The sequence below is a fragment of the Papaver somniferum genome, chromosome 3 (assembly GCF_003573695.1).
Source record: "Papaver somniferum cultivar HN1 chromosome 3, ASM357369v1, whole genome shotgun sequence".
In the NCBI taxonomy this organism is placed as follows: domain Eukaryota; kingdom Viridiplantae; phylum Streptophyta; class Magnoliopsida; order Ranunculales; family Papaveraceae; genus Papaver; species Papaver somniferum.
The window spans coordinates 224,559,163-224,579,768 of record NC_039360.1 but is presented as its reverse complement, the minus strand read 5'-3'; the positions used below and the strand labels follow the sequence as shown (position 1 = coordinate 224,579,768).

At 35.7% G+C, this 20,606-nt stretch overlaps 1 protein-coding gene across 1 annotated transcript; it reads right to left on the bottom strand.

The window, feature by feature from the left end:
- Positions 1-1,417: 1,417 nt before the first annotated feature.
- On the bottom strand, positions 1,418-8,720 carry LOC113358798 (auxin response factor 19-like). The gene is made up of 14 exons (XM_026602483.1): positions 8,020-8,720; positions 7,635-7,756; positions 6,589-6,687; positions 6,426-6,482; positions 6,066-6,221; positions 5,882-5,966; positions 5,670-5,760; positions 5,354-5,518; positions 5,080-5,202; positions 4,918-4,993; positions 4,672-4,810; positions 2,524-4,499; positions 2,251-2,441; positions 1,418-2,109 (listed from the first exon to the last, which is right to left on the bottom strand). The coding sequence occupies exons 1-14, from the start codon at positions 8,087-8,089 to the stop codon at positions 1,911-1,913; spliced, it is 3,549 nt and encodes a 1,182-aa protein (XP_026458268.1). The 5' UTR covers positions 8,090-8,720; the 3' UTR covers positions 1,418-1,910.
- Positions 8,721-20,606: the final 11,886 nt, after the last annotated feature.

Here is a 20,606-nt window from a genome sequence, read left to right as displayed (position 1 = left end):
AGCTCTGCAAGGCTTTAGTTGGTCTCTCAGAATGAGGATCTGGGTGGGGAGTTGCACTGACATGAAGATGTTTTAGCACCGTCAATCCAAAGTTGAAGAAAATGAGAATTGAAGACAATAAATGAGTCTTCAAAGTGGGAGATTGTTAGTTATTGAAGACTAATTATTATTTCCTAAAGTTAGTCGTGGTTATTTAGGGAAGGGGTTTCCTAAACCGGCTAGGATTCTTGGTGGCCAAGTTTGTAACTTATATAAATAGGTAATTAGGCCTTGTAGAATTGTACTGTGTAGAAAACGATTAAGAGATCGGTGAGAGATTTCTTGTATAGCTTTTAGGACTAAAGCTAGGGTTTCGTTGTGAGAGCATATTGGTGAGGAACAAGAGACAAGGTTATCGTTTCGGTAATTGTTGCGGTGTAACCAAGGGTTTGCTGGGATTCACACGACGTTGTAATCGTTTTTCTTCATAGTGGATTTGAGTTGGTGCGGCTCAAAGTGGACATAGACAATATATATAAGTTGTATGTATTGGTCGAACCACTATAAATCTTGTGTCTTGTGAGTTGATTTATCTTTCTCATATTACTATAGTTGCTTGTGCTTGGTTTACTTATTATTCATCATAATATCTCAAGATCCGTTATTCCGCGATTATCAGTGATTCCCTAAGAAAATCGTGACAGTTTGTGCATGCCGCGGATTGAGAAGCACACCAAACTCATTTCCTTCTCTTAAGGAGTTACATTTATTCGAAACAAACAACAGTGTAGTGAACTCAATGCTAGCCACGGGTAAAGGAGGTTTGACCTCTCTCACATCCATTTCTATTGCGGGATCTCCAGAGGTAACATATTTCCCACTAAGCTTACTACTTCAGAACAATGCTCCTCATCTTCAATCACTACGGATAGAAAATTGCTCAAAGTTTCAAGGTTTTCGCGATGCTGTACAATCTTCTTGTTCCTCCCCTGAATACAGCTCCAGCTCCTACAGGAACAGCAATTCTCTTCGTTCATTGACATTAAGAGAATGCCCTGTTTGTACGTCTCTCCCGGATTTACGACTATTGATCTCTCTCCGGGAATTATTCATTTGGAAGTGCCACCAACTGAAAGAGTCTATACCCTGTGATCTGAAGGAGTCTCAACATTTACTGATCTGAAGGAGTCTCAACATTTACTTGAATCGCTGAAAGTTGATTTTATTCAAAGAGACGACGCGCAGCTAAAAGATCCAGTTTATACATTTATGCTACTTAATTTGATGAAGAAGAAGAAGTAGATGTAAATGGTTGCAGTAATACATCTGTTCCAACACCACCTAGTTCACTTGCAACACTGAAATCCTACTATGATGCATCCCAACATTTACTTGCAGACGATGGAAAAACAAAAGAAGTTGTAGACAGCCAAAGAAATGATAAAACTACACATTTTTTATACATTTATCAAAAGGAGACGATCCTTACAAATTTCGAATTTTTGCCTCATATCTTAGAAGTGGTTCTTTGGAAAGATATCGATCCACTTACAAAGCAAGTCTTGACATTTGAGGAATTTCTTCAACTCAAAAGTAGATTTGCCATTACAAATATTAACACGTGTGATCAACTCCTAAAGAATTAAACTTTCCTTCCGCAAGAGCTGCTTTGCTGAACTCTGATTCCTAGATTTTTCGTATACAATAGTAAATGTTCTACAAAATGAGGTCTACTCACAATTTTACTGTAACAAACGGAAACTGATCAAGTTAGACTGCACTGCACCTTCGTAGCAATTGTGGCAGAGCTCTCACTGATATCAGCTACATTCATCGCATAATATACCATGGCTGTGAAGGGTTAAATGAAGCAATCAACTTCTTTCGGCTAAGTAATAGTATTATCTTGAAATGATCTCTAGCCTCATTCACTAGTGATCATACGACCCAGCAGAAGGGTTGCCAGAATTTTGGTCATACTGACCAGTCGTCTTCCATGGGTTACCCCCGTCTGAGCTACTGCATGCCTGATTTGAAAGCATACTGTTCCCAAGATCTCCATCCAAGCTCATTTGTTGTACTTCTTGTGGAGACAATATCTTAATGCAGCGTACACAGATTACAAATTCCCTGTAAAAAAAATGCCAAACAAGTTAATGCTGACCTAAAGAGTGTTCCTATTCTTGATGATCTTTTTCACTTCAACTATTAAACTTCATGATCCCTATATTTTACTTTTTGGGAAATCAAAATGGAGAATTTTAAACTTACTCCCAAGGATCATCTCCAACTAGCAGGACATCATTCTCATGGTCCACATAGACGAGTTTCCAGCCTATTCTCTGACGGTCCTCAAGTTGTCCCTCTATCCCAAATCTACGTGCAAGATCTTGTTTAAGCTCTTCGTAACCCGAATAACGAGCAATATCTATTGATCGACCAACAGCGCCACGTTTGTATACCTTCAAATAAAAATAACAAGTTATGTCAGTATACGTGAAACAAGTAAGCTTTTGAACAGACATGGCTAGACAAATGTCAAACCTTGGTGAATGTGCGCAGCCTAGGAAGCTGAGGTGCTGGAGCCCCCCATTGACCTTTGCTCAGAAAACCACTATCAGTGATGGTAGAGTCCATTGAATTGAATGCCATATCTGGAACACCAAACGACTGAGAAACTATCGAGGATGATGGCTCCTGTTGAATATCTTTGGTGTTCCCATAATTGGTTAACATGTTTTCTGAACATAGATTATTTTGAAAATCTTTCACTGGATCCATGTCTTTCACAAGAAATGTATCAGGAGTCATTGGTATTCCCAGTGGACCATCAATGTTAACTCCAAACAGAACGTTATTTCTTGGATCCACATGATCATCAACATCTTGACTACTGTCTCTAAATAGCAGCGATTGTGGATTGAAAGGTGATAAAGGGAAGTTTGGTTGTAATGATCCATCATTCTGCGACAAACAAACCGAAGTTGCTGAAGAAGATGCTTCCAAATAATCCAACTGGGACAAGGGATTTAAGTATGTCTGAGACCCAACAATCCCTTGGTTCTGACTCTTGGGTAAAGGTAATGTAGGTTTGATGTCAGCCTTTTGCTGTGGCTGCTCCTTAATACTTGTTGGGTTCGTTGACATGGCTTCTAATGTCCCAGGGCTCAAAAGAGTTGCCGAAGATTGAGCCACCTCTTCTGCAATGGGAGTGCTGCTGTGGTGAGACCTAATACTTGTGATTGGTTGAGCTGCTACATTAGAACAATTAGTTGAAGGTGACGTCGAGCAAGATGGCAAATCTTCTGTAACCCCAGACTGTACCCCACAACCAGGTGGAACCAATAAATCACTATGTGTTGCTTGGAGGAGATTAGTCGTTGGGTCTGTAGGAAGTACCAAGCCAGGTAATTCAGCAAGCGTGCTTGATGATTGTCGCTGAAGGTTTTGCTGTACTTGATGTTGCTGGGGAAGATGAGAAAACCTAATACCTTGTTGAATATTATTGTTCTTCAACATTTGTTGTTGGACCATCTGTCGATGAGAAATTGAATTCGTGTTGGATAAACTTTGAGGTAAATCGGATTGTTGCCTCTGCTGCTCATCAAGTTGGGTTGGTTGAGAAAGTTGTTGGGTAGACTGCTGAGACAGAAGTGTTTGCTGTTGTTGCTGAAGCTTTTGCAATAGTTGCAATTGAATTTGATGTTCTGACATCTGTAACTGTTGGCTTACTTGGTGAGGGAGCTGAACTGATGGGGGACTCTGCGGTTGTTGTTTAAGTTGTTGTTGATGCTGCTGCTGCTGCAGCAGCTGTTGTTGCTGCATCTGTTGTTGTTGTTGTTGCTGCTGCTGCAGCTGCTGTTGTTGTTGCTGCAGCAGCAGCTGTTGTTGTTGTTGTAGTTGTTGATGCTGCTGCTGCTGAGATTGTTGATGCTGTTGTTGTTGTTGTTGCTGCTGCTGGTTCTGGACTAGGTTATTGGTGTGAGCTTGGTTGCTCTGGCCGTGGCTCAGCATTTGTTGTTGCTGATGCTGCTGCTGTTGGACCTGGAACTGAGGTTGTAATAGTTGAGCCTGCACTTGATTTGAAGAAATTGTTTGGTTAACAAAATCCTGCCTTTGCTGCTGACTAAGCTCATTGAGCGACTGTTGTGGCCTCATCATTGATCCCATTTGGTTCAATGGACTTGGCATCTTAAGCTGATCAAGGTTTTGTGGTTGCTGAGATTGTCTATGTCCATTAAATTGCAAGTTTTGCTGCAAGACCTGTGACCCTGGGAAGCCCAACTGACGAGAAAGATCAGCAGCAGTCATATTTTGAACTACAGGGGTCGTTAGGGAGCGCATATAGTCAGGTTGCATTGACGAACCACCAAGAGAGGGATTTTGCTGCATGTTCATCAATTGTGCTAAGCTAAACCCAGGGATTACACCATCTTGGGCCATAGGGTCCTTCATGCATAAATCATCACCCATCCACGGCATCGTTCTTCTGAAAAGATTCTCCAGATCTGACTCATCATCTGCAAAAGCAACCCTAGAAATCTTGAGTCAGACGTTATCAAATAAGAATCCAAAACTATGACAGTAATGTTTTCCTACAACAAGTAAGCTGTTTTTTGCAGTTTGGTAGTGTCAGACCCTCAGAGCACATAAATCACTAATTTGCTGAAAATTCGCTGAAGAATAACGTACCTGGCATTCCTGGTTGCTTGGGTCGCTTTGATCTGAAGAATGGTGGTGGGCAGATGAAAAATGGAGCTGCAACAGGTTCAATGTCCCATAGAGAAACACGATTTCGCCTTTCTCCAGCTGTAGACTCATCCCATCCAACCTATTCAAGCACATAAAGAGTTAAGTGATGATAAGATTAACAACATAGAAGACATTTCTTCAAGTATAGCTACTGGACTTGAAACCTTTAACCAAAAACTACTGTACCTGTAGATTACGCCATTGTGAGTTTTTCCACCTGACAGGATCTAGATCACTGATGCCTGTAATTGTACCCATATACCTGTACAAATACATCTGGAATATGAGCGATTGTAATCAACATTTAAGAAATTATTAGATATACATAAAAACCAAATGAAAGAGAACCTTCTAGTCCCGGATTCTTCAGTTTCAAACATCATCCGGAAACGCATGCCAAGGGATACTTGGTTACTGTAGACAGCCTTGTAGTACTTTGCTAAAGGAACCACAAATTCTGATGGACTAGCCCTACAGAAACAAAAATCATAGCCGAAAAGACCAATCAGAACTGAAACAAATGGCCAACCGTGAAACCTAATTCCTTGATTGTGAAATTTCTACTAAATTCTACAGCAATTTAAAGAATCTCAAAAGTAAGATTTATTGGAAAGGCTGTAACCTTGGGTTATAGAACACAGTGAAGGGGCTATTGTTTGCAGCTGCGTGCGCCGCTGCTGCTAGAATGCCAATGTGCATACTATCACTAGACAACACCGACGATGATATGTTGGTGGGTTGCTTGTTAGCTCGTCTAATACCTAAAAGAAGCTGCTGTTTTTCGTCTCTGTTTACACCCATAAGCAATCAGAAGATCCAGATTATGATTTACTCCAGTAAGAAAAAACAATATCAAGTGAGGCAGTGAGCTCGTTATATTGGGGCTCTTTTAATTTAAATTTTAGAAACAAAAGGTTATTTAAGAGATCCATCAAAACCTGATAAACAAGACAGAGTCACCAGCAAACAGCCTCTTCCCACTAACAAAAAGGCTCCATCCCGTTGTAAGCAAATGGCGTTTTGGCTGACCTGAGCAAATACAGGAAAATAACTAAATAAGATTTGTATTAAAATATTTAGTGCCTGTAGGAAAACTACCAGAGAGCAGTACACAGTACAAAACCGCAGCCAAACAGAGTAGCAAACTGACCTCGGTAGATATGGCGGAAAGTCCATGCATTATCATGCAAATCTCTGGCAATGAGTTCTTGGGCAGGTGGTTGCATATTGAAATCCTACACATTGAATCAGACAATCAAAATCAAGTTACTGCCAAAAAGGGAAGTGAAACTGAGAATTAACGTATTAAAACTTTGAACTAAATATTGGCTTACGAGAGCAGGAAATATCTTTTCTGCTGCACGACGGGGTACAGAGAAACCTCCATGAGTGCTTGTGTCACTTGCAGTCAATGTTTTGCAAAAAAAGTCTGGTTGTGGTTTATTAGATTTTAGAGCAAGATCTGATGCCAGTAATGCTTCCTTGTCATACTGCAGTCAATAACAAATGTTCATAAGAAGCAAGAACTAAAGACAACTACAATCTACAGAAATGTAATAACATTAATAACAGGCATCATACGTGAGATTCTGATGGTATCCAGCAGTTCCTATGTTGCTTTTGTCTTATCACATATAACCGTTATCATCTTGAACCAGAACCGTATATTTTAATCTGACCAAAAGATTACTTACATTAGATACTGGCTGAAGTGTCATTTGAGCATATACCTCATCAGTTTCTGCATCAGCCTAATAAGACGCACATAAAAAGGAGATTTAAACATCGATTAAAATAAAAGCAATTAATGAACAAGCTAATGGTATATAAGATGACATAATAAAGTCATATCCTTACATGTAATGTGACATTCAGAAGAAGGCATATTAGCTTTGAGGGCAAATTCGGGTAGTTAGGGATGTGAGCATCAGCATCCTTTTGCATTGATGCTGCAACCTGGAAATACAGATATTTCATAGAGTCAAATACTCGAGACTAAATATAAAGTAAAATACGAAAATGAATGCACCATACAACTTCCAAAAATTTATGAAGAATAGTTTAACAATATTCCATGAAAAAAAAAAAACTACTAAATTTGAAGACTACCCACTTCTTTTCATGGCCAAATTTGCATCACCTACTATAGTAGTAAAACATAGAGAGAATATTAGGCAAACCGGGTTCCAACCTCCAACATTATTATCATTTCCAATTTCAAGTTTACAACCAAACTTGCTCCAAAAAAGAAACTAAACCAACTCATCAAAATATTCCGATAGTGTGTAAGATGGCCCCATACCAAGACAACACAGGTTCATACTTACACTCCATTATTAATTTAAAACAACATTAGAAACTTCTTTCGTATTTCCTTCTTCAACTAAAAACCATAACCATGACAGAGAGTTCGGCATCATCCCAACTGTCACCACTACCTACCACCGGTGCACGTTAGCCGCGTACAATAGCAAAAAACTACATTTTTACTCGCAAAGTATCCATGGGATGAGTTAAACCATGATGACACCAACTATGCACAGCAAAGCGATACAATGCGCATTATTCGGCTTGCATACAACAAAGTTAACCATTGAAACCCAGCAGCATCCATCATTAGTAGATCATGATAGCAAAAATGATGATTAAGTTGTGAGTGGTGGTATTGTGGGACTATTCTAAAAAAAGTTGAACATCATAACCAACATCACCCACCATTAATGGTGCAAAATAGCAAAAGCAATAATATCAACAATTATATTTCCAAAAATAAATATTATTTTTCTCCAATAAATAATTATTTTTTCTTGTTTATGATTCCCAAGAGAAGAAGAAAGCAAGAAAAAGGGGGTGGTGAAGGATACAAGGACCGGCGTAAGATAGATAGAGAAAAGAGTGAGTACCTGTTCACTGTGGCCTTGAGGGAAGTAAACAACAAGGCTACCAACAGGAGGTAGAGTGACTAGAGGACCTGCACAAGCATGCCATAGCTCTGAATTGATCTTCTTCTTTTTCTCTCCTCCAACTACACGCGTCGCCACACGATTTGTCAGAAACAATTTACAATCACTGTAATAATTAACAGAAAACTAAAAAGAAACTGAAATTTGATTCAGAAAATTATGATTTATTTCAGATAAAATTCCAAGATGAAATCAGAAAAACACAGATTGCGGTTCAGATTATCTGAAAATGATTTGGGGAAAAAAAAAAAGGAACTAACTAAAACTGATTTTCAAACCGAAAATGATTCAGAAATTTGAGAAATGATTCAGAAAAAACTCTAACCTTCAGTGGTATTATTATTAGCAGTAGCTGATGAAACAGCACTACCACTACCGTGTGAAGCTGTCTTCATTCCCGCAAATTTTTCAGATGGAATGGCCGGAAATGATACCTGAAGCTTCACCAAATCATTGATAGAAATCCACTTGATTAAACTTATCTATCTTCCGATTCACACAATCATGATCCCCTTATTCAAACTCCGATGAATGAAAATAACCACCTCCTCAAAGTGTGTGTCAGATTTCCGGCAATACATAGATTCCAATCACTTGATATTTCATTACTTTGATGAACCTGCAATAAATAAAGAGATGAAAATCTTCGGTGATGAGCTCTGCGATTTCCGGTTAGTATCCTTTTTCCGGTTGGAGGTGATTAGTGGTAGTGGAGAGAAGATGAGATTAGAAAATTAGAGACAAGAGAGAGACAAAGGAGAGAGTGAGTTTTTGGTAAAGTAGGAGTATTTGATTTGGATGACCAAACACACACACAGAGACAGACTCCTCTGTAGAGAGAGAGAGACAGAAAGACAGAAAATGAAAAGAGAAGGAGACTTATTTGCTATTTGCTGCTGCTGCTGCTGTTCTTCTTCTTTGTTTTCTTTTCTTTTCCTTGTGTGTGTTCTCACAACCTTTTTCTTTCTCTGTCTCTCTCTCTCTTCAAGTTCTTCTTGTACAGTGTGTTGTGTTTATTTGTTCAGAAGAATCACAACATTAGCACCAAAACCCAATGGGGACTTCTTTTTACTTGGTGTAGTTTTTTAATCCCAACAAATCTCCCCAATATCTCCTCTTTGTGTGTTCTCTCTCTGTTTTAACCATATGGTTAATTGAATACTTCAGTTAATAGTATGAGGTTACAGTTATAAAGATTTTACTACTACTAAACAGCCACCTTAATAAACAGAAGCGTCAAATGACATATGAGAAGGGGCAATTTCCATTTTAAGAGAGGTTTAAGGGTTTAATCTCACTTATTGGTTGTGCATGGTTTTCATCATTTATAATCCCAAAAATATCACTGTTCATCCACAAAAAAAACCCGTCAAAATAAAAGTAACACAAAAAACAAAATTTTGATGAAACCTCGTAGAATTTTACGAAACCAATTTTTGATGAAACGACTTTTAAAATTTGGGGTTTTTGTATCAGATTTTTTAAAATTTGGAGTTTTTGTATCAATTTAGTTTAAGATTGAGTTTTAATGAAACGGAAACTTGTACCACAAGTTTGGTCACCTTGGTTTTTATGACTAGTTTTGAAAAAAAAATCAAAAAGCAACTTTTTTATATAATAATTATGAGTACTTATCTAGATGGATTTACTGTATATGAAACGGAGGGAGTGTATGGTTATACAATTTGTGTATGACTATGTCGAGCAATTATATGTACGCGGTATAAACTACGTGTAGTTTTACCAAGTACAGTTAAAAAGAATAAGAGCAATTACTAAATTTTATTGAACTCCAAACCTTTGCCGGCAAAAACTTTTTAAGGTTTATTCACTCCATAGTTAAGGAGAAAAGATCATCATCAAATTACCTCAAAAACCAGAAACGTCGTCGGCATTATAATACGTCAAGTACTTGCAGATTTAATTGATTAAGCAATAAATTTTGAATTGTAAGTACATCATTATTTTTACTTTAAATGGTGTTTTTCTTGTTTCTACTAATTTTTACCTTATGGTCAATTTTGTTTTTTTGGCTCATAATTAATCAAGCTAGATGTCAAACCTCAGTTAATTAATCTCTGTTACCCACTCCTTTATTATTTCTTAATTACTACACTTTTTTAACTCTAAAGTAAAGAAGGGATTTAGTATTAAAAGGACAACAGTGTTATTAAAAGAGGTTATAAATAATAGAGGAAGGAAGAAAGCGGGTAACCTTTTTATTTTTACAAGCAAGCTTTCTTGGTTTTCCCTTGCCAAAAGATTGTAAAAACAAGTACTCGTAACATCATGGTACAAGCGTACAACCTCTTTCCTTATAAGATATCCTGTAATAACCTCATTTCTAAACAAAATAAATGAAAATGGCACGATTTATAAAGGGGATACCAGTCCTACTAAGTACTGATATCATTTCATCGATCCAACAGTCAGGATAGGTGGGATTTTTTTGTCCTATATGAAACGGTATCAGCACTTAGTAGAACTAGTATCCCCTTTATAAATCATGGAAAATTGAATTAGAATTTTGCAATTCTACAATTATTGATTTTGGTTTTCATTTTTGTTTTTTTAATAACAAAGTGCCTTTTCGTTAATAGAAATTCAAGGAGACAATGGGTTTAAGATCGAAAGTAAAAAAATACAAAGAGACATACCGTAAAGTACACTTCCGAGAAATCCGACAAGAATAGGATTACCGGTGTAGACCAAATACAAGTATGAATGAGAACCGAATATATCGGAGGAGTGATGGTTTTTCTCGAAAATTAAATTACATACATTAAAATTGTTTTTCTTCTCAGAAAAATGTGCTCCCAAAGTAGAAGTGATTTGCTCAAATCTCTTAAACCTTGTCATGAAGCTTTCATCGTCAAAAACAACGTTGATAAAGTTTTCATCACCGAATCATTCAAGGATAAAGATTTCGTTGTCGGAGACAACAAAGATGATGGTTTCGTCGTTGGAGAGATTTGCTAGTGATCTATAAACCCAATAAAGTAACCGAGAACGGCTATTAAAGCCAAGATAAACCTCTATAGAAGAAAAGACAAAACCACAATCACGGTGTAGATAAGAAAACATGCTAAAACTAATGCAGAACTTAAATCTAAGCTAAGAAAACAATAAAGATTGATAGAACCTGCTCAGATCCCGCCATAAACAAACCACATCCGAGCGAGAAGATTATCATTTTATCTATATGAGACTACGTCATATAACTTGTAGTAGATTTAATATTACAAATAAGAAATTTTGATTCAAGCTTGTCTAGTTAAACATCTCAAAATATGATTCAGAGATCCTTAGCAATCTTAGTCAAGAATAATTTATTGTTCAAAAATTATTATTTTTTTCAAGTTAATCATGTAGAAATTTCCAAGCAATAATAATTTATATCTATGACGGTTGGAAATATTTCAAAGCGTGAAAGAGAGTTTTTCAGAATTACTAAAAACTGGACCCAAGTTAGACCAGCATATTCAATATGCATACCCTGGACATCTGAGTTCCAGAACATAGGTAGGTACACATACCCAGTACGCATTTCATGGGGTTCTGAATTCGTGAATGGTGGAAGGTACATATACCCAGTACACATACCCCAAGGGCATGAGTTCAGGAATAGCTTAAGGATATGCTTACCTAGTATTCGTATCGTAGCTCCCTAAATTCACGACTGGTTTATATGTACGTGTACCCTTTCACATACCTACCAAGTATGAATTAAGAAAATGTTCATAAACTATTTTCATAAATATATTTGGCATTGCTACAACTCTCATAAGCACCTCTAAGACATCTTTGATCATTAAATCATTTTGTGTTTGTGAATCATGGTTAAAGTATTATGTGTAAACGAACACGATTATGTTTATAAGTTCACACGGCAGACTTGCCATGAACTATCATTATACAGAGTTCCAGAATCCTGGACCATAATGTATATTCTTCTATGTAATTTCAAGACAAACTTCTCACATGCTTACATAAAATCCTAATAAGAGTTACATAATAAATAAAGTATTTACTTGATTCTCAAGTTATCTTAGATTGAATTCAAAGTAACCTTTACTCTTGAAAGTCTACAAATAGAGAGACTCAAACAACTAGGAATTTAAATATCTGATACTTATATGTCCTAGTTGTTTGTTAGAGTCCTCTATTTACCTAGGTTTCTTCTAAGAAACATAATTAGGTTTACGATTTAAAGAATTCACTTAGGGATTTGCGAAGTCAGGTATGACTACCTTTACCTTGATAGTTCGTGTATCCTGATCTTGTTCGTATTGACTGTCGAGGTTTTCGTCAATCTCTAATCAAGAACAAGATAGATTGAAATCACAAATTTCTCTTCGTATTAGACTTTGTGGTTACTCAAGATAGAAATCTAAATCTCTTCTTTGTTAATCGGTTTAAGATTACTCTTGAGAGGTAATTAGTAATCAAAACTTCCCAGCTAACTGAGCGTAATTATTCCGGATTCGTGAGGTTTGCTAGCTTTGTCTATTGCAAGCATATTTTCAAGACTTGATCTAAATGATCTAAAGGGAAATCAAATAGGCTTATCTATTAAAGGCAGATTGTATCAAAATTCTTCACTGAGGTTGAAGAAATTTTTAGTTAGCTTTAAAGAACGTCATCTAAGGGAATCAATTGCATAGAGCCTTGCGAGGTTCAAGAGACGTAAGGAGCACGACTGCAGTTGAATTGGTTGGAGGTTTAATTCGGTCTCAACTACATTCCAGTATGAATTCTAATAGTAGGCTGGTGTTTATAGCATTTTAATACAATTTTTTGTTCAAAGCTGGACGAGGTCCTGGGATTTTCTTCCAGTGCAGTTTTCCTCGTTAACAAAACTTCTGGTGTCTTGTGTTTTTCCTTTTCAGCACTATATTGTTTTATTTCTGTAATATGAATAACACAAGTTGTACATATTCAATCTAGATAGTTTAAGTCATTATTAATGATGATCAATTACGGGACTTGTTTTTATGGAATTTGTATCTTCAAAGATTTTAAATAACAAGTTTCAGGCTTAGCAGAGTTTGGATACGACAAGATTGAACTTGGATATTGATTTGTTAGATCGTCCAAGAACTCTTCTATAATATCAGGTTCACGGACTTTGTTGTCTATACATATTGATTGTGGAAGAGATAAGAGAAAACTATATATACATATCATTCAAGGATCTTTAGTTAGATCTACTTGCAATTTTATTAGGTTTTGTCGGTACATGTTGCGAACAAAAAAGTTGGTGGTGTACTTGGTACCCTCTCTTTTTCAATTGGTATCAGAGCATGCAAACACCTTTGACCTAACAAGTCTGTGTTTTCCTCAATATGAATCTATGGACTAAAATTCAATCTCTATTAGCGTTCCACCAGATTTCGATGGCACAAATTACTGATGGTGGAAAATAGTTATGTGATCCTTCTTACAAGCTCATGATCTCAAAGCATGGGTTCTTATCGTAAAGGGGTATAACCCTCTAACAGTTTCATGAGGCAAAACCACTGTTGCGAAAGACATAAATACATATAGTGATGAAAAAATCGGTAATGCTAAGCATAAACTCTGATGGACTTAACGCTATCATTCATTCATAAGCCAAGATCTTGAACATCATGTGTCTAGGTGTATTGCGTCAAAGTAAGCTTGAGATATCTTGGAAATCGTATTTGAAGAGAATACCTCAGAGAAAGAAGTAAGTCTTCAAAACCTAATTTCTGGCGTGGAAAACCTTCGTATGGATGATAAAGATCTGTTTGAGGACTCTAATCACAAATTATCTGAGATAGCAAATGCCTCTTATGTGTTAGGTGAGACTATTTTCGAAAGGGATATTGTGATGAAAATATTGAGACTTTGTCATCTTGATACGAGTCTAAGTATCACTGAAGGAAATGATCTTTGAAAATGCGGGGGTCTAACAACCACACCCAACAATTCGTTTGGCAATCTGAGAGGACTTACTCCAATACACTTTCTAGAGAATCAACTAGACAGTCAGGCTCAATCTAGAACAAAGTATATCAAAGAGTATAATATCTCAAACTCTTAATTCAATCCGCAATCAGCAAATAGAAATCTGCGAGCCTGATTAAATATAAGAGGAGTTACTTGAACGGTACCAAAGACCAATGTTCAAGTGTCAATCAATGTAATTCAAAAACCAAAGGTTGGATATTCTAATTGATTGATGTTAACGCACAACCTGTGATATTTCAATTATATAACAAAATATAATGCAGAAAAGAAATAATACAGACACCAGAATTTTGTTAACGAGGAAACCGCAAATGCAGAAAAACCCCAGACCTAGTACAGATTGAACACCACACTCTATTAAGCCGTTACAAACACTAGCCTACTATCAATTAACTTCAGACTGGACTGCAGTTGGACCCTAATCAATCTCACACTGATTCAATGTACAGTTGCGCTCTTTACGTCTCTGATCCCAGCAGGATACCACGCACTTGATTCACTTAGCTGATCTCACCCACAACCAAGAATTGTTACGACCCAAAGCTGAAGACTTGATAGACAAATCTGTCTCACACAGAAAAGTCTATAGAATTGAATAAATCTGTCTCCCATAGAAATACCCAAGAGATTTTGTTCCGTATTTTGATAAATCAAGGTGAACACGAACCAATTGATAAACCGGACTTATATTCCCGAAGAACAACCTAGTATTATCAATCACCTCACAATAAACTTAATCGACTAGCGAAACAAGTTATTCTGGAATCACAAACGATGAGACGAAGTTTGTTTGTGATTACTTTTCTATCTTGCCTATCAGAGATATAAAATCTCGAGCTAATCATTTCAATTGTACTCAACACGATAGAAACAACAAGATCAAATCACGTAACTACAAAGATAATAGTTGGGTCTGGCTTCACAATCCCAATGAAGTCTTCAAATCGTTAACCTACAAGGTCTCAAGAAGAAACCTAAGGTTAAAGGAGAATTGACTATAGGTGTGCAACTAGTAACACACACAGTAGGTGTGGGGATTAGGTTTCCCAGTTGCTAGAGTTCTCCTTTATATAGTTTTCAAATCAGGGTTTGCAATACGAGTTACCTTGGTAACAAAGCATTCAATATTCACCGTTAGATGAAAAACCTGATTCAATCAAGCTAATATCTTTCAACCGTTAGATCGAATTTAGCTTGTTACATACAAATGAAATGTACCCTCATTTAGGTTTATGTAACTGTACCTAAACGTGTACACCATGATGGTTCACAAATAGTTAACCGAGGTTAGTCATATGATTACTCTCATATCAACCTTATTCATATTAAACATAACTAGTTCAAATTACTCAAATGAAACTAGTTAAGAGTTAATCAATTGTTTAGAAAACACAGTTGAAATAAAATCGGTTTGATTCACTTGGATCAATAATGAACATTATAGCCACGGTTTGCAAAGATTGCATTCCTTATGATATAAATGTTTAAGTTCATGGACTTGACCAATTTGGAAAAGTAACCAGCTTAAGTATGCACACTTAAACAACCGGTTTTGAGTTTGTAAAGTTTCCAAACTCAGCAGAAATTTCGGTTCAAAAACTTCCCCCAGTATGCGTACGGGTACGCATACTTAAGGTGACTAGTTAAGAGTTTTGCCAAAACCAAACTCAGCATAAATTCTCGGTTCGAGAACTTCCGCCAGTATGCGTACGGGTACGCATACTTAACCTGTCTCCTTCACCAATTTTGTATACACACATATGCATACTCTTGGCTTCCGGTTTATGGATTTATACACTAATGTGCGAACACACTATATATGCTTATATCCAAAGATGGTTATATCATCAACTCTTTATTCCAATCATTGAAACATTCTTCTATAATGTCAATAGCTGTTTTCACACAATATTAACATCAAAGCAATTTTCAAGATATTGAAATAATCATTATTGAAACCTTCCAAGTCTTACACCAAATGATTGTATCACATAAACCATGTAAGATGTTACTCGGAAATTTTCGCATGATATAAGATGAACTTGGTCGAAGCGAAAGCTTACCAACACATATTTCGATAAATTTTCTCACTCAACCGAGCAATGCTCTAACAATCTTGGTCGGACAGTTAAAGATCTTTGATCATGAATAGTACACTAAGGCCGGAAAAGGGATTGCCATCAAAGCCTTAAAGAAAACTGAAGGACTTGATAAAAGTGAATTACCAGTGCCTCTGAGAAACAACAATGTGATACTTGTGAATTCTCAGATGAAGATCTTGACAATACAGTATTTTTTATCGCTAGACAACTAAGAGATCATATTAGGAATAGAAATAAACGTTTCACCAAATAGCATCCTTCATCATCAAATAATCTATATAATCATGTTCCTCCTAAAAAAAGTTTCTAATGAAAGTGATGATAAGGATATGTGATGCAGGGTTATCGGATTAGACATAAACTGAACAAAGAAACTCTTTGAGTTTTCAATATTTTCTTCTTAATTAATCCACCCCGACTAAACACATGAACCAAACGTTTAAACAGAACCCTAAACTTGCAAGATAAGAAAAGATAAGCCTAAGAAAAGATAAACATGATATAGATACTGCTAGAAACCTTCCTAAAAACTCTCTTTTTCCTAACTGCTTGCGCACTTGAGCCGTAGTTGGACATTGGGCCTCCAAGAACGCTACGTCCAATTCTTCTACTTCATCAATATGCCTCGGTGCTTCAAGTGTAGATGGTTCGGTCATTTTGCTAATAATTTCCCAAATCGCAGAAAATACACTGGCAACAAGGGTTTTGCTGCAACAATTGATGAAACGTCTGATTAGTATGATTCAAAAGAGGAACATGCTTCAAGCGTAGCACTCTTGGCTGAATTGGTCAATTTTGATGAATAAATCAATACTCGCGTCAATCTTGATCACTTCATTGATGATCCTTCATCAGATTCTTCGAAGGATATAATGGATTTTTCACTCAATAATGAAAATTTTATTGCCAATATTTCAGAGCCATTACAATTGTGTCCGTCTGGCGAAACATGCGGTATTCCTGAATCTCTTTCCAACTGAACATTCCCTTGCTATATTACTGAAGGTCACCAACTCAAGCAGTGCTTCAAGTACAAACAAAAAGTAAGGTATGTCATCAAACTGCAACGGAAGGCTAGTCGCTTGAAAAATATGCTTCAAATTTTGAAAAAGTCAAGTCTATCCAATGTATGTAAGGCTGTTTATTCTTCTCATAAAAGCTTAAGTGATTCTAAGGGAAAGGATAAACCTAAAGAAAATAAGTGATCTTGATCCAAATGATCAATAAAATTGGATGTTGACAAAATCGCGTGGGAACCTAGTGGTGAGCTCAATGATGCTTACCTTAACACAACCTGATTGTGTTGAAAAAATGCATTCTTGTCTCATGTACCCTTTAAAGAGACAATTGTGTACTATAAGGGCTTTGGGTCCAACTATACTTAGTTTGTGTCTTGAATGTTATTACTTGAATTTACATTGATGTTTTGTTGTAATAATGTGGGGACTCTAGTTTTATGAACTTCTTTGTCAATTGTAGATATTAAACAAACAGAGAATAACGAATTTCCATGTTGATCTTTGCTCCATTGGAATAAGTCCAGAAATTTGATCTAGTATCCGTTCTGGTTTTTTTATCCAGTTGCATAACTGGATATCAAAATTTATTTTCCATGCATATTTTTAAAATTCTATGACTCGATGGTACCGCATCACTATAGAGAGTCCAAAATGTAATGACATGATGTGGGTATCAATTAATCTTATGCTCTTTGTATAAAGTTCTCCCTGCTTATTTGACTCCTAACAAGAGACGAGAACAAGATCCATGGAAAATTTTACTTGACTAGTTAAGATTTTACGTATACTCTTAGAAAAATATCTAATCATATAAATTGATATCTAAATTTGAAAGTTCTAGCATGGATTAATAAAGTTCCATGTTTCCTTGATAGTACATTTATCTCAATTAACATCTTTTTTATTCACGATTTCAAGTAATGATATTGAAAAGATTTCTCCTTGTACAAACTCAAAGAAAGGCTAAAATTGGTGTTTTACCTTTTTAGTTTAAGTTCTAGTTCGTGAATGAAGTTCTTATCTTTAATAATTCGATAATAATTCTAAAATTCCACACATTTTGTCATCCATCCTTTTCAAGTCTCACACTATTATTGAAACTCTTCCAAAAATTGCTTATGGAGTGCTATATATGTGTGTGTGTGGCCTATGTGATTATTAACTCATATTCATAAGTATTATGGAGCCTCCAATCATGATATCTATGGTGGTTAATAATCCCACAACTTTGAAGGAAGAAGAGAAGTCATATCCTAAGGAGAAAGATTCACTCTCTGAAAGGAAGAGAAGAATATGAAGAATCCAAGAGAAAACTGCTCCAACCATCAAAGATTTACAACACTTGTTGAAGAACTTAAGAATACTAAGATAGATGGAAGTGCAGGGACTTAAAGACATTCTAAAAAATTTACTCGAGATTCAAGAAACACTTGTCAAACAACATCCTTATAGGTTTGAGGGAGTCAATTCTCTTATTCATAAACTCTATGTTCCAATGCCAGTTACTAACAAAGAGTTCGAGAATGATAAAGAATTTTTTAAGGATATATTTTCTGGTTAAATCCTTGTAAGAATTTTATTTTTATTGTTTAAAAGAGGAATACTAGCTTTTGGAGTAGTGTTTTTATGTGTTTTACATTAGTTATTCCAAATACTAACATCTTGCAATGGTTACTGTTTATTTATTTAAATTTTATTTTGGAGATGACTTGCAACACCTAATATTTATCGATTATATATATATGTGTGTGTGTGTGTATTGCTTATTTTATGAGATTTGTTCTTTGCTATCACATTTCCAGTGATTAGAAAGAATATCTCATAGGTTAAGCTCTTAACTTTTTATGTTCGTCACTGGCTAATAGAGTAGTAAACTACTTTCATAATTGCAATATTGATCTTCCCATGATTATAATGTTTGTGAATATATTGCATGGACTTCGTAAGATGTTCTCTAGTAGTCGTCTTTCATCCCAGAAACCATAACTGGAAGGGAATAATATTGAGAAATTTAATTTCTACGTCTATATATGGCTAGAGAAGATGTAATTTTTATGTTAAGTTATGTCCTAAAATAAACAAATAATGTATTTTTCTCACGAAAATAATCCTCTTTATTCTTAACTGGCCTAGTGTTTAATTTTTTTCGATGGTTATTTTTCTCATGAAAATAATGTATCGTAGTGCCTCTAGCATTAAAATCGTTGTTTTTAACTTCTTTATTCATAACTAGCGAGAAGAGAGAAAAATATCTGGGATACAAATCTACTGTGTTTAATGTCCAAGAAAATCCTTTTCTTGTGGTTAGAGAAAGGTCGCTCAAGTTGTTCATTTGGGAATGACATCAAACGGGGGAGAGTAATCTGAACTTGTGCTTAATTTTTTTTTTGACCGATTAAGAATTTGGTGTTGAAGAGTTTCAAACTCAGGTCACTGGTATCATCACCCAATGACTTTACCACTGTACTAAAGTGACATCGACGAACTTATGCTTAATTGATATATCTTTGAGGGTAGTGCAACTGTAAAATTGTAAGAGATGCTTGTGTCTTTATATCTCCTTGATGAAGACACTAAATTTACTCAGTGAAATCGTCAATATAAAAAGATGGTATGTTATATATAGTCTCGGCAACTCTGTTGTGTAATTCATTATGATCCCTTGTTTTTTTCGCGTTTGTCAATTTTATTGACAAAAGGGGGGAATCATTTAGTAGTACTTTACTATAACATATGGATTTTTGGTATGAAAGGGGTAATTTATTACAAACTATACGTTTAACCTATTATGCAAAGAAGTAAGTAATGACTAAGGGGGAAAACGTATCCCCATAGTATTGCTTCAAAGTTGTGGTGCAATTGAACTTTGAGGAAGGTAATTATACTATGTATTTAGTATAAAAACTATTGAGTTGTGTGACTTTATCATTATAGAAAATTTCTAAACGAATATTCTCATAAGTTGTTATTTCTAAGGATCTTCAAAAAAAATTGAGTTAAAACGATCATATGCAGAATCATAGAAAAACTCGAAGAATTGGAGACAATATTGAAGAACCAAGGAAATCAAGCATGATATATTTTGAGCTGAAAGATCTATTTATTTTGAATTCATATGTATTGATAGTTTTATCACTAAAATTGAGAAATGGGGATATCTTTAGAGCATTTTTCATTCGACCTCACAAGTTTTGTTATTTCGATCTTGTTTTCAATGTTAGATGCACAAAACTATATCTTGATTTCTAGTCTAAATTCAAGTCTCCGACTAGGATTGGAGTATGGTAGTTAGGTATCATACATCACTAAATAACCCTCGAAGATTGAAGACTGAATATCAAATAAAGATACTCAGGGAACTTCATCGAAAAAGAGGTATGTGAAGATTGAACCATCCTATTAACTCACGGTATTGCATTCTATCTATATGAGATTATGTCGTACAACTATTACTAGATTTAGTATTGCAAAGAAGAAATTTCGAGTCAAGCTTGTCTTGTTAAACATCTCGAAATATGATTCAAGCAATGAATTTTTTTTACTAATATTGCTAAGGATCTATGAAAATTCATTGTTCAAGAACTATTTTTGTTTCAAGTTAATCATTTGGATATTTCCCAAGCAATAACAATTATATCTATGGCGACTGGGAATGTTTAAAAACATGAAAGGGAGTTTTTCATACTGAACACTGGACACAAGGTATGTTCGCATACCAGTACGCATACCCCAGACATTTGAGTTCCAGAATGTAGGTATGTAAGCATACCCAGTACACGTACCATGGGGTTCTGAAT

What these genes read in the sequence shown, in the direction of transcription:
- LOC113358798 (XM_026602483.1), bottom strand. Translation starts at nt 8,089, where the DNA reads ATGAAGACAGCTTCACACGGTAGTGGTAGTGCTGTTTCATCAGCTACT. An exon ending in TAATAATAATACCACTGAAG is followed by an intron (nt 7,757 to 8,019) that starts GTTAGAGTTTTT and finishes CGACGCGTGTAG; the next exon opens with TTGGAGGAGAGAAAAAGAAG. An exon ending in CTCAAGGCCACAGTGAACAG is followed by an intron (nt 6,688 to 7,634) that starts GTACTCACTCTT and finishes CTGTATTTCCAG; the next exon opens with GTTGCAGCATCAATGCAAAA.